Genomic DNA, 14,576 nt, shown 5'->3' with positions numbered 1-14,576 from the left:
ACTATGATGAACGTCTTTGTAGACAATTTTTGGTTGTAATTTTAATAAGCTTTTTCACCTTTTTGTTTAGCCTTTTACTATTGTCATGTATGTAAGAAATTTTTTAAAAAGAATCTTTTCCTAGAGGAAGAATTACTAGATCAACGAACATAAACTTGTAACAGCTTTTGACACAAATTGCAACACTGCTCTTATTCCAGTGTCATGCCACCACCATGGGATTGTCCTATAATGCTGTACACTTGGCACCATCTCTTGAACCTCTTGTTCCTACCCAGCCAGGCTCCATCTGATAAGGCCAAGGAGGCCAAGGAATACTGAATTCTCAGCCCTTGACATCTTGGATATTGTAGGGTAATTGGAAAAGGAGAAGTGAGAAAAGAGTGAGTGGCAGAGCGGAGGGAAAAGGGGGGTAGGTAGAAAAGAAGTCAGGCTTACCTCAAAGATGAATTTGGAGCTGCCAAAGTTGGTCTTCTGTTTCTGCCAGAAGTTGTCGGGTTTGATGATGAGGGCCACATGGATCTCAGCTGGAAAGGCTTCCTGTAGCGTTTTGAGGAGGGGCTTGATGAGGTCCCACTTGGAGCCCCGCATGTCGATGATGACGGTGAAGCCACGTTTGCACACGTCCTCACTGTGGGGAGGTCAGAGGTCAGGCATGGTCACTCTGGGCACCTGAGACTACCTGAGTCCTCAGGTAGACATGGCACAGAAGTGCAGGCCTGTAATCTCAACAACTCAGGAGGCTGAGGCAGAAGGATGGTAAGTTTAAGACCAGCCTCAGCAACTTAGACTCTCAGCAACTTAGTGAGACCTTGTCTCACAATAAAAAATTAAAAGGATTGGGGATGTAACACAGTGGTAAAGAATCCCTGGTTTCAATCCTCAGTACCAAAAATAAATGAATGAATGAATGAATGAATGAATGAATAGCACATAGACAAAAAGCACCTGGGAACCTGCATTCTTACAGCCTTCCAACCTCATACTGGGTCTCTGACCCAGCTCAAAATGTACTGCCTCCAAAAACCTTTCTAAACTAATCCCACTGACCAATGGTCCTGACATTCAGCCTTCTGCCTGCACTTAGCAAATAATAGCCTTCCTTAGAGTCCATTTCCTTGTTGGGATGTCTATCATTTTGGTATTCATATTCAATTTTATTTCCCTTTTAATTTGTCTCCTTTTCCTTCCTAGGATGAATCATATTTTCTCCATTTGCATTAAAATTCTCTAAAGACAGAGACACTGCTGACCCTTAAATCTGAGATGGAACATCCTCAGCAGGAATGCTCTTCTTCCCGGTGTGTCCACCTCTGTAGAAGACATCACTACTCTTCACTGCTGAAGACAAACTGGGTCACAGAATCCTTTTAAATAAAGGGCTCTAGGATGATTCCGCCAATTGATTAGGGACAGCACACAAACTACTGATAACATGTATTTTCCATCACTGTTATTTAAGATGTATTACCTGTGGTTCAAAATACATGTCAACTTTACAAAACCAGATTTCTGAGTCATTACAACCACTCAGAGAGCAAGGTTGGGGCTGAAGGAACGGGTGGATGCTGAGCTGCTTCTTTGTCTCTTGTTCCCCTACTGCAAGACTTGGGCATGAAAATGTGCAGTTTTAGGATTTGGGATGGGGATGTGACTCTCAAAATTCAGGCCGGCTGAAGTGACAGGGACCATCTTGAAAACCAAGACAGAAGCAGACTAAGTATGTCAAGATGTTGCTCTGTAACATATCCAGTAGCAAAGTTTAAATACTTAAACCCTGACTAAAGCTCCTGAAAACAGAAAGCAGAAAATGAAGCTCAAAAGAGCTATCATATCTCACTTTGGGAAGAAAGTCTATGTTTTGGTAGTTAGGGAGTTTTCCTTCTCTTATTTCTGGTTTACTTAACATACCTATTTAATTTGGTGAATTCACATTTCACATAAGTACTAGTGTAGTATTTCCTTGGGGTCTTTCATCTAATTCCCCATTTCCTAGATGGTGCTTGTTTAAACCGCTGTGTCTCTTACGTGTGTCCCTCAGATGTGCCCACCACATAACAGTGGTCAATAGCCACTAGGGATACACTATAGTTGGAGGATTTAAGCCACAAAAGGGGACAAAAACTTCTTTTCAGCCTTCATTAGTTAATCTCAACCAGTAATAATAATAGAATAGAGTTTATGTTTTGATTTTGTAAAATAAATGGATAGGTTGCAGCTCGTTTAACTGTCGGTCTCTCTCTCTCTCTCACACACACACACACACACACACACACACACACGCGCGCGCGCGCGCGCTCTAGCTCTCAGTTAGGAAATGCCCCAGGTGCTGGGATTCTCTCTGGTGGAGAGGAAAGCTGAGACTTTGTTTCTCCCCAAATTCTGCATCCCAAAGGAAAGGAGTTGCCTCTTCTCCTTCTCTGACACTCAGTGAATCCATAAGCAGCCGAGGTCTTCCATTCATAATGTTCTCTGCCCTGTTGTCTGAAGCAATGTGACTTTTGCTTAAATTACAGCATTTATCTCCCATTATAACAGGAATATCTGATAACTACATAAAGCTAAAATATTAAAAAACCTACATAAGAGATGCTAGTGGTAGGAGTTTATAATACTCTGGCCTATGTCCTCTCAATCTTTTTTGTGAATACAGTATTCAGACTACATAGTGGTTTACTTTACACTGTAACATACAGCTTTTTTCTCATATCTAAAGCTTCTCTGAAACTGTTACACAGTCATTATCATTACTGATTTATAAGAAAATGTATCAACTTTCATCTAACAGCAATGTTTGAAAGTACCCCTTTACTATATCCTAACCAGACTGTCACTGAATTTTTAAAATCTTTTGTCTATTTCTAAGAAAAAAACATTGCATTTCATTTAAATTTGTCTTTGATTACCAGCTATAGTTTATCGGCCCACAATTATTTCTTTTGTGAATCGGTTCATTTATCCATTTTTTCTGGAGAGGTTTAGTGGCTCTTCTCAGTGAGTTTAGTTTCTCCTGACTCACATCTGTTGCACACCCACTCACATCAGGTGAGTGGACTGAAAGGTGACTGTGGACTCTGCCCAGCTTTAGAGAAAGGGTCTTATTCATTGCCCTGTTCCTCAGGCTCCATCTGTTATCATATTGTTCTGAGATGAGAAATCTATGTCCCCAAAAATGGATACTCAGTGTCACTTCCAATCCTGGAAGTTGACTATCCCAACATCTAAATCTGGTTGTTAGTAGCAAGTTACACACTATTAACTAATCATTTCTGACAACTGAAAGTAGAAATGAGGTACTAATATTCTCCAGAAAGTTCACACTAACTCAGGCAAGGGAGAAAGAGGCCCAGAGACTGAATGCTGAGAACTAATCCAATTGGCTTCTTTCTGGGGAAACAGCCTAATCTCCCCAGGTGCTTTTGGTGTGTCTGGTTTCAGGAAAGAGAAATAGATGAGGGAGGGGAGACAACTTTACTACATGCTTACTCTATGCCAGGGACTGTGGGTGACACCATATGTTAATCCTCACAGTAACCTTACAAGTTAGGAATGATTATCTCCATTAGAGAAAAATGAAACTGAAGCACAACATTCACTTAAAGTCATATGACTAGGAAGTGGCCAAGCACAGAAGACCTAAACCCATGCTCAGGTCCCTTTATCACTCCATACCCACCACACAGACACTACGTGTGGCTGTAGTGTTTGGAGACAGGCACTGGGGGTCAGCAATGAGGAGATTAGTTGAGGGAGCTCACAAGAGATGAAAGAAGCTAGGGCAAAGGAAGTTCTGGGGAATGACCTCCATTCTGCAATCAGTGCAAAATCACAAAACCAAAGAAACAAAAGAAGATGAAGAAAGTTCAAGCATCTCACTTTGGTTCAGGCACATGAATAAGAAGCAGAGAATGACACATGCTGCTCTTGGTGCTAGCCATGTTTGGGGCTCCGGCATTTCTCTGCACACACCCTGCTGAGACCATGGAGATCTATGCTACACATCTTCCCCATTTCCCCTTCTAAATCAGGTTTTTAGAACCTGAAATTCTAAAATTCTCAGCCCACAGGGCCCTTAGCCTACTTCCTGGGTTCATGAGCACCTCTTTCCAGGATCCAATCCCCAAGGGCAACTAGCACCACCAGTAGATGTACCCCTAGGCAAAGGGGCGGCAATGGGCTATTTGCAAGTACATAACTAGAAAGACATGTGTGAGCTGGAGTGTCCACATGCAGGCATGAGGCCCTGCCATGTAGGATATATTGGGGAGTAGGCAAAGAAGGCAGATGGAGTGCAAGCTGGAGCTGATCCCCCTGTGCTGCTACGCTTTGACATGGGACTCAGAGGAATCCAACAAGTCTAAATTGAAGATGGCCTCATAGGTTGCTACAAGGATAGATTTTTCAAGGTAGAAGGACAGAGCATGTTTTATTTAATAGTTTGTTAGCTTGTTACATTAATTTTAAATATTCAGAGAAAAGGCATATGGGCTTCCTTTTGTTCTCTTGTTCCAAGCACCACAATGTTAAATCAGGTCTTGCAAGAGAAAAGGCTTAGAGGGGCAGCAGGCTTCAAATCAGGACCCACTTGTATGCCAAGGTGGGAGTGCTGGATTTTCCTAAAGGCAATGAGGAACCCCTAAAGGTTGTGCCACCAGGTAAGAGACACAATCAGGTACCATGGAAAGAACACCCTGCAGCTGAGCAGGAGAGTTGATTGGATCAGCCCAAAAGCGTGGTGAGAATAGAAGCAGAGAAACTTTCTCCTTTGAGTTCTTGCTAAAATGACTGCTTAGTGAAGTCCTCCCTGACTAAAACTGTTACCGTCATTTGGTACTCCCTGCCCCCTCCTCCCCTAATTTATCATCTCCTTAGCACTTATTACCATCTGGATAATATATTTTATTCATTTGTTGTTCATCTTTCCTCACCGGGAAGTAACCTCAGTGAGGGCAGGGATTTTTGTGTTCATTTTACTGCTGGATTCCCAGTGCCATATGGTGCCTGATGCGTAGGAAGACTCAACCCACTGAGGAGGTAGAGGCAGCAGTTCAGGGTGTGGATACTAGAACCAAACTCCCTCCATCTGAACCCAGCTCCACCATTCACTTGTTGCAAATCCCTTATGCACATTACTTTTAATCTCTATGGGCCTCAATTCCCTCACTGTAAAATGTGAATAAGAGTTGTAACTGCCTTAAGGGGCTGCCTTTAAGGTTAAGTTTGTTAATATACGGAAAGCACCCAAATGGTGCCACACAGTCTGTGGTACATCAGTCTTAGCTGCTGCTGATATCCCTCCCAGGGTCCCTTTATTGACTATTTCGTTCTCTAGCTCCTTGCATATTACCTGTCAGCTTATACCTGCCACTCTCTCTGAAACCTGCCTTTGGCTGATGGCACTATTTCTTCAGCAGAGAGCCAGGCAGTTCCCACCCTACCCCAGGGCTGAGAGTGCCTCTCTTACACAGGTGTCATGAAGTCTGGCCCCACTTCCTCATGGCAGAGAGACTCTGAAGTGTGATATATGCTCAGAGTCTGCCCAGGTCCCCAGTGAAGCTACAGCAAGACTCTCTGAGGCCACATCCTTGCTTGGTCCATCTTCTTCCCCATTTTGCTTCTCTTACTCTCTACGAATTTCTCCTGGAAAGAACGCCTTTAATAAATCATCTGCTGCCCCCCCAAAACACATATGCACACAGCCTAGGGTAGTTATTTTTATTGTATGTTATAAATACTAATATAAAGGATCTATTTTGAACATATGTGAAATTCTGAAGGCAATTTGATATATGATCTAGAGATGACAAGAGAAACCTGGGCTGCACATTCTGATTTTGGAGTCGCACAGTGCCTGATATTTGAGAAATGAATAAATCCATGAACAGGCGCAAGCTGATGTGCCCAGAAGTGGGTAAGATCACCTGACAGAAATAAAGCAGAGGAAAAGAACCATCTTCTCAGTCAAGGACAGAACTGGCAGGAATATCAATGTTTAAGAGAAGAGAGAAGAAAGGAGATGAGCCTGAGGACAAAACACAGAGGTTAGAGAGAACTAGGGTGGGAGTGAAATCCAAGAAACAAGGGAGGAGAGCTTTTCTGGGAGGAGCCACAGTGGAGAGGGAGGTCATTAATGAGAGCAGAACCACTGCACCTGGCACCTGAGAGGTCCCGGTCCCGGGGGTCAGGGCAGTTTTAGTGGGAAGCGGAGATGGAATTAATGTTGAAGCAGAGAAGCAGTCATGCTAGTTGATCTCTGGGACAATGAAAAAGAAATCAAAGTCAGCAGAGACTGCTTCTGGTGCACTGACAGCCCCTGACCCCCTTTCCCCGACTCCAGAAGCCATGTGGTCTGCCAGGTGCTCCAGGGCTACCTGAGCCTTGCAGGGCTCTCATCCCCAGCCCGCCTCTCTCCTCAGATGGGGCAGTTGTAGGAAACCAATTTATACTGGAACATAACTAACAGGTGGCCCTCCTTTGCCCTTTAAGTGATTGACCTTTTAAAAGATAACTATAAGCCAAATTTTCAGGGGCAGAATTTTGCACTGCGCATGGTGGGGATGGGAGCACAGGAAAGTGGCATGTGGAGCAGCAGGACTTCACATCTGCCTCAAAGGAGAAAGAGAAGTGAGTGGCTTTCCCTTGCCCACCTGTCCCTGAGAGGGGGACAGAGGGCAGCCATGGCTCCCTCCACCCGCCCTCACCCTGCCCCACTGCTTCCCAGCTGGGGCTTGGTCCTCTGGGCCCCCTTGGTCAGCTTCTCACCCTGAGTGATAAATCACAGTCCCTTTGTGAACTGTTTCATAGACTCTCTAGGGCTCTGGAGCCCGGCAGTCATAAACGTATATTTTGAATGACCGGATGATTGATCAGCTGTTTCTTGTACTCAATTCTAGACCATTTACACTTTTGTTCATTAAATGTCACTGGGACTGCTTTCACTCGGCAAGCATGTACTATCTTGAAAAAAAGCATTTTCACCACTTTATGTGGATGTTTCTCAAATTTTAGTGACTTTCATTATCACCTAGGATGCTTATTTTAAAATGCTGATTTGGGGGACAACTTCCAAATATTCTGATGAAAATTGTTTTGAGATGAGGCCCAGGAGTCTCCCCCATCATTCAGACACTTCATCTCTTAGGTGTGTTTGTGAGAGATTAATAATCCTCGTTTTGCTTAAATCAGATGCTAGGATTTACATTGATAAACAGTGGGTCACGTACAATCATATCAGACAGCACAGCAATGAAACAAGTTAGAACATTTGCAAGGTGAACCCAATAAGCACACTATCCAGGAGCCTGTGGAAAATGTGAGTTTCTCCCTCCATAGCCTCATATTCTCATTTACTGGAGAATGGAATCATTTATTGCAAGCCTGGGGTTGGGGAGATTTCTGCCCTGGGAGTCAATATCTGTGGTTCTTTTTGCATAGATTGAGCTCCTCCTCACTTGGTCAGGGGAGGCTTTCCCCTAAGGGTGTGGCAGATGCCCTCCCATTGTGGCTTATTGGACTCAATCAGATGCTGCATGAAGATGCATTCCCAGGGTTCCCTCTCCACTGCTAAATGGCCATGAAATCACTTATTTCTGCTCAGTATGTCTGCCTGACAGCTTCATCTCAAACTTCTGGGCAAATCCTGGGTGTGTCTAGGGGTGTCTTAGCTCTGTCCATGTATGTTACCCCTATATTCATCTCTTGACCAAATGGGCTGCTGTGAACTCTGTGGGGACTGGCCCCAGGTCGGATGAATCCAGCTGCGCAGGGCCTCAGTGGGTAAGAGGGTGAGGAACTAATGAACAGGCCTGAGACAACTGACCCTTTTTATTCGTGGTGGCCTCCCATGCCAGAGATCACAGTTTAGCAGCCCACCAGTGAAACAAATCCCCAGGTGGCATTATAAGAGGCAGCTGCTGTAGTTGTCATGCTTTCTTGTGTCTTTGAAAGAGGCTTAAACCCTCCATTCTGCAACCCAGTCCCTGCTTGCTCATACACTTCCACAACTTGTTGGTTTTGGTATTTGACTTCTCTCTTGGCTGCCATTACTATCCCAGCCCTGTTTCACACACTCGAAGACTCAATTGCATCAGCTGGGAGAGTAGTGACTAGGGCACCAGTGCCTCAAGCCACAGGTAACTCTGGGTCTTGGACAGGAAGGCTGAGAACCCATTAGTGACAACCCCAGGCCAGGGCTTCGTCCTTGATACAGTCTGGTTTCAGGGAGCCAAGTGCCACTTCCTTCTAGTTCCCCTCCCAGTCCCTGCCCCTGGAATCCTTCCCAGGTCCCTGCCAAGCAAAGCTCAAACTATCTCCCTGGATTCTATCCTAGCCACTTTAGTGAGCCACCCTGGATACTCCCAGTGTCTGACTTTTCTTCATCTCTGATCTTCCCTATCTGCTCTGAACTCCTCTATCTAAAACAGGCAACATATTATTCATGCTAAACTAAACTTTGAGAGGGACTTTGCCCTCTCATGCCTTTAGACCTTTGTGCTTGCCCACTGAACCCCATCTTTGCCTAGATAATATTAACTATATTCTAAAGCCTCTTCTTCCAAGAAGTCCTCTCCTAAAAATTCATTCCCTTCTGCCCACTCATCCTACACTGGGCTAAGGGCTCTGCCTATGCATCACCATAACCCTGTGTTTACCTGACCAGGGAAGAAACTACAGCCAGGTTCTAGCTGTTCAATCTCTATCCCTACAGAGAGTTTATGTAGTTTCCAAAGGAGAACCTAGTTGTGAAGGTACTTAATAAATAATATGGTATAATACAAATGCACCATATTATCTATTACTTTATTCATCCAACAAATATTTATTGAGCATTGACTTTTGGGCTGTCCCACTACTAGGCCCTGGGGATATAAATGTGGGCAAGACAAACATGAAGGTTACATTCTGAAAAGAGAGATGGACACAAGATAGTAGCTAGATAAAGATAAATGTGAGTTATGATATCTTAGGAACTTGTCAGGTGGTCAGGATAGGCTACACGAGAAGCTGACATTTAAGCAGATACCTAAACTATGTGAAGAAACTAACTAAGAGAACACCAGAAGCCTCAGGCAGAGCAACAGCCTATGCAAAGGCCCTGTAGTGAAAGACAGATAGTGTCCTGGCTACTCCTTGGCTAGGGAGGAGGCAGAAATAGTGATGTTCAGTCAGAAAGCAGGAGACCAACAGCTTCAGGTGGACCAGAGCTCTAAATCTCCAAGACCTCAAAACCTAAAGTTAGAAAGATATCAACTGAGAGCCAAACCACTGAAACTTGGAGAAGTTCTTTATATGAAAAAACGGGACATATTCATGTGTTAATGATAAAAGCTAACTTGTACTGAGCACCTGGGGCTTTATGTATGGTAAGCATTTTATATGCAATATCTTATTTATCCTTCACAGGTAGAGTTATGGTTATCCCACCCTATAGTTAAGAAAACTGAGGTTCAGTGAGGTTAGATAACATTCTTAGTCATATAAAAGAAGAAAAATCAAGATTCGAATCTAGGTCTGTTTACTCCAGGATCTGGGTGTGAGAGTACCATGCCATCTTGTCACACAAAGGCAGAGAACATTTGAGCTTGGAGGAACCTTAGTGCTTATGCTTGCTAGTCTCTCCCAACCCCACATTTCAGCCAAAGGCAGCAAGTCCAGAGGAGGGAAGGAACCTGTTTAGCATTTGCTGGGTGTCTTGGACATCTGGACCAGACATTCAAGTTTCCACTGCTTTTCTCCAGGCTTTTAATTAGGCAATGAACACTCTAGAACTGATAGGAAAAAAACCCTCCTTGAAGAAGCAGACATCCAGTAATCTGGCTTGGCAGCCCAGTATATCCTGGGCGAGTACTAGCACCCCACTTCAGGAATGAGCACCATCCTAATGGTATCCACTGGGCTCGGGCAGCAGAGACATGGCCTGACCCTTTTTGTCCCAGCTCCTGTGATGCAACCTGAGATTTGCCATTTCTATGAATGTCTAGCAGATTCTCACTAGAAACAGATGCTGTAATAAATATAATATGGATCCCGATGGTAGGTATAGGAGCAAAGATCCACGACATGTCCCGCTCCAGCAGATCAGTTGAACAGACAAGGATTTCTGCTTACCTCTTTAGTGTGCACCGCTGGGGGCTACTTCACTTGGTGCTAGCTGAGGTTTGCAGAATGTTGAGCTGGGGGTGTCAGAAGCCCAGTGTGGGAGCCCAGGAAGGCCCCTTAGACTAGGATGGAGCAGAATGAATCTTCAAATCAGACCTATTCAATAAATTGTCCAGTGATGGGGACAAATTTAACACTGGAGTAGAAGGCTAGTCTGGTCATTGAGGACCAAGTGTCAGAGAGGTGGGACAAGGCAAGTTAAGGACTCCCCATTAAATAGGGCAGCATAGGCCATGCCACTGTGTTGTTCTAGTCCTACAGGTACAGGCTGGACCAACAGTGCAGGACAATATTGGGGGAGATCTAAAAAAGTCTTACCCATGGCTCCTGGGTTTTATTTTAGTTTTTCAGTCCTGGGTATCCTGCATGTGGGGCAAGTGCTCTATCACTGAGCCACACCTCTAGTCCCTTGGGCAGACTTTACCACTAGGAGACTGTTCATAACCAGCACTGACCAGGAAAAGAAGAAAAAATAAATAACTTCAAACAAGTGTTTTTATCACTTTGATTTTTGTCCTAGCTGTACTGTACCTGTACTTCTTTAAATCTTTTCATAAGCTGAATTCTCAGGTCAGAATTTGAGGAGAAAGAATGGTCCCTGGAGCCAGGTGGAGTATGTCTGTAATCCCAGTGGCTCTGGAGGCTGAGGCAGGAGGATCATGAGTTCAAGCCAGCCTCAGCAAATTAGCAAGAACCAAAGCAATTTAGCAAGACCCTGCCTCTAAATAAAATACAATAAAACAGTGTTGGGATGTGGCTCAGTGGTTAAGTGCTGCTGGGTTCAATCCCCAGGACAAATAATAAAAAAGGATGGGGACAAATGATTCTGAGGAAAAAATGATTCCCCTGACTCCATTTGTTTTGGAATTCTTACATCTTTCCCAAATGCATGGAGAACCTCTTCTATAGGATCTCCCAATCCACCTTAACCTGCTTTGGGCTCTGCATTGCTGTTCTAATGGTGTTGGCAGCTCTCTGCTGATTGCCCCACCAGACCACACCCACTTTCTTAAGCAACCAGAAACCAGCAGGTGTTGAAGAAAAGTGTTAAGGACACATTAGCACCTGTTTTGAGCTTTCTAACTGGTATAATCACAAGTGGTAAAAAGAACACCTTGGAAGCAGCCTCCTTGGAGTTTCTACTCTTTTAACAACCCATTTTTTTTTATTGCCTCCTCTCTTCTGACTTGAGATGTCAGGGCCAGAGTGGGAGGTGGGGCAGTACAAGGGAATGTTTTCCCCTCTATCCAAACCCCAATTCCTCCTCTGTGAAGTGGGGAGATTGTGATTAGAAGGCCTGGGGTTGGCCTCAATAGTTGTTTAAAGTTCCCCCTGGTGATTTTAACATATAGCCATGGTTAGGTACCATTAAAGAGCTAGACCTTGGACATTTGTTTACCCATTTCCAAGTCTAGGAACTAACCCTGGCCAGTTCCTACCTTTGAGTTTGCCAGAAGCAAACCCAACTGTTGCCCTGGTCAGATACCCAGGAAAACCTAAGCAGAGACCAGATGAGAAAGGTTGGTGTTTTCTACCTCTTTAAAATTGGCTACCCAAATGAGGCTGTTAAAACAAACAAAAACCCTCTGTTACAAAGTAGGGATGTAGCCATTTCTCCCCACCCCCCAAGGCATGGTGAAGTGTTAACTGAGAACATGGTTCTAGCCAGCATTCCCAGAAGTAGTCATAAAGTGAGGTCCAAAGCCCTAAAATCACGCAGCAGATCTCTGCATCCATCTCCAATGCCTCTCCTCTTGCCCCATCCCCACCTCTCCCTGCCCTCTCGCAGATCCACCCCCTCCTCCTGGTCCTTCAGCTAGGCTCCGATTTCTTGGGAGGCAGGTGGAACCCTCCAGGAAGTTGCCCTCAGGATAGCCTGCACAGGCTTCCTCTGCTCCCTTCTTCCTGTTTCTCCTTAAATAGTCATCACCCTCTTGAAAGCCCGAGCCCTCTGCTTGCAGTGTACACAGGCACATGCACAAACATCTCCACCAATGCTGGCCATACCATACCTAATGCAAAGTCACTTTCCAGGGCATGACCACTGACTGGACTTCACAAACCAGTTCAGCGCAGGTGACCCTCATCCTGTAACCAGTCTGCCTTCTGTTTGACAGCTAGCCAAATTTGTTCTGGCCAAGAGAACTGATGAGGGACCCTGGGAACACCAAGAGATGTCAAGGAAAGCAGAAGAGGGTGAGGGGATCAGTGAGGAGGTGCATATTTAGAACTTGAAATGGAACAGGAAGGACTGGTATTGTGGGCTCTGGGTCTTTGCTCAAAATCGGATTTTAAAAAATGCTATTCCCCTGAATAGCTGTCTTAGAGAATCTGAAAGCTCTGTGTTGATAGAAAAATTCCTTTGCCCTTGACACCAGGGAGGCCCTGACCCCCATGTGCTGCTCTGGGGACCCTACTGGTTCATAGGCTCTGTCCATGTCAGAGGTTGCAGAGAGCTCAGGACTGGTACCAGGCTGCAGCAACACCACTAGCTGGTTGGCCCTGGACACAGCACCACACTCCTCTGGACAGGACTCTGCTCTTTCAAAGTGAAGGGGCTGGCCTCATAACTTCTATAACTCCTTACTACCTTAAACTCCAGGATTCTAATCCACCTCCTTCCTTTACCTCCAGGTCAGATTTTACCTTTAATAAATGATCTTGGATTAAGTCCAAGTAAGAATTGGTACCCTATTGAGAAACTGATGTGACTCCAGTTTTGAGAAACCAGCCTCTACCTCAGAGCAAAGCCTGTCTAAGGAAGGGGGTGTGACCCTTGTCCTTGGAAAAACCCACAGAGCACTCCTAAGCACATACCCACCCTGCTGAGTTGTTTGTCTACAAATAACAGGAGAGATCTGCAGCGCAGGTGTCCTTGACTCAGTTAGGCTAGGTGAGGACCCATAGCAACCCCCCTAGCAACCACCAATCAGCATGAGACAGGGAAAATACCTGGAATGCCAGATGACTTCCCAGTAGTTTATGGTGGTTGAAAACATGTTGGGAAACCATGTAGTTTAGCACGTACACTCCTCGTGGCCTAAACCAATCAGTTCAAAGGAATCCCCCTCTTGTTCTAACCAATCACCCCTACCCAACTTGTTCCCGCCATTGAATGTGCTAATCAATGTTAAGAGTTGATGTTTGATTTTCCCGCAGTATGGAATGATTTGCTGTGTGATGTTGTGACGCATAGAGTATCCCCCCAAAACTTACAAAATTTCACTGGCAAAGGACCGGGACTCAATCCCTGGGACCCCTGTGTCGGAACGACCACTGGTTGTGAGTCCAGGCTCGAGCTTGCAATAAAGACTCTTGTGTGATTGCATCGGATTCGGCTCCTGGAGGTCGACTGGGGTCCCACGAATCTGGCATAACACTATCGCCCTCATGAGTTTGCAAGTTTAAGGACAGTCTAAAAAGCCACAGGATCATTTGGCCATTCCCCTCTGGGTTGGTGTGTGTGAGAACTAAATAACTGTCCTGTGTGTCCACAGAATTAAACCTGGGCCAATTTGCCATGGCCCTAATAGAGTACTCCATCATGGTCAGAGGTGGGTGAGGGTGAGGAATGGCCTTACCCTCCTGCACATCCCATAACACAGAGATTCTCTGCAGTCAGTGAGTTGGAAGCCTGAATTTCCTGCAGAGAAAACAGCCCACTGTCTGGCAATCAAGGACATTCTCTTCCAGTGCAGGGAACCAGGGTGGGGCAAGTCACAGCACCCAGACCTTGCTTCAGGCACCAGGCCAAAACCTGCACGTGAATTAGTGACTAGTGATGGGTACAGATAAAATTCCAGCTGGGACAGAACAGTCTGAGAGATAAGAGGGAGAAAAATGTACCAATTTTGGAATTTTTGAGAAGCTCTCAAAACCAAGACTGATCCTCAAGAGACTTAGCACAAGTGGGGGTCAGGAGAGCAGGAGTCTTAAGAGAAATGGAAAGAAGGACCAGGGCCATCCGGACACAGGCTTGGATTGCATCAGTAAATTATCCAGAAACAGATTTGTCCTTGCTGAGTCACTGTGGCTGACAAAGTACTCTTGTCTGGGTTCCAGAATTGGTGGTCATACTTGCTCATACTTGAGAAACAGGAATCCACGTCCTTGGTGAGAGGGAAGCCACGCCTGCTGTCTCCCAAGGTCCTGGACACTTCATCCTCAGCAGAGGGCTCAGGCTCCCTCTCTGTCACAGAGCTATGTGTACAACCCCTTACAGAGGAAGGAGGACATCCAGAAGGAGACCTCAGTCTGGCCTCAGTGACGTCACATCTGAAAAAGATTCACTGGCACTAGCCCTTAGGAATCTGGGGGTGAAGCCCTGCCTTTTCTCCTTGGGGAGCTCCCAGCCTAGCTGAATTCCACCCACTAGCAAAGTGGTGATCTGCAAATTCAAAGGCAAGGAATAAGAGCCC

At 45.3% G+C, this 14,576-nt stretch overlaps 1 protein-coding gene across 6 annotated transcripts in view; it reads right to left on the bottom strand.

Annotated features, from left to right (window-relative positions):
* The window catches only part of KALRN (kalirin RhoGEF kinase), a 662,170-nt gene that overhangs the window by 435,217 nt on the left and 212,377 nt on the right, over window positions 1–14,576 (bottom strand). For all 6 annotated transcript variants that reach the window (XM_081301760.1, XM_081301761.1, XM_081301757.1 and 3 more), the window contains exon 4: window positions 439–631. In XM_081301760.1, coding sequence (XP_081157886.1) covers window positions 439–631 — 193 coding nt within the window. The remainder of the gene's footprint in view (window positions 1–438; window positions 632–14,576) is intronic.

Source organism: Spermophilus citellus (assembly GCF_964194105.1).
Source record: "Spermophilus citellus genome assembly, chromosome: 7".
Classification (NCBI taxonomy): Eukaryota; Metazoa; Chordata; class Mammalia; order Rodentia; family Sciuridae; genus Spermophilus; species Spermophilus citellus.
The sequence above is the reverse complement of the archived record's forward strand: the minus strand, read 5'-3'. Positions and strand labels throughout refer to the sequence as shown.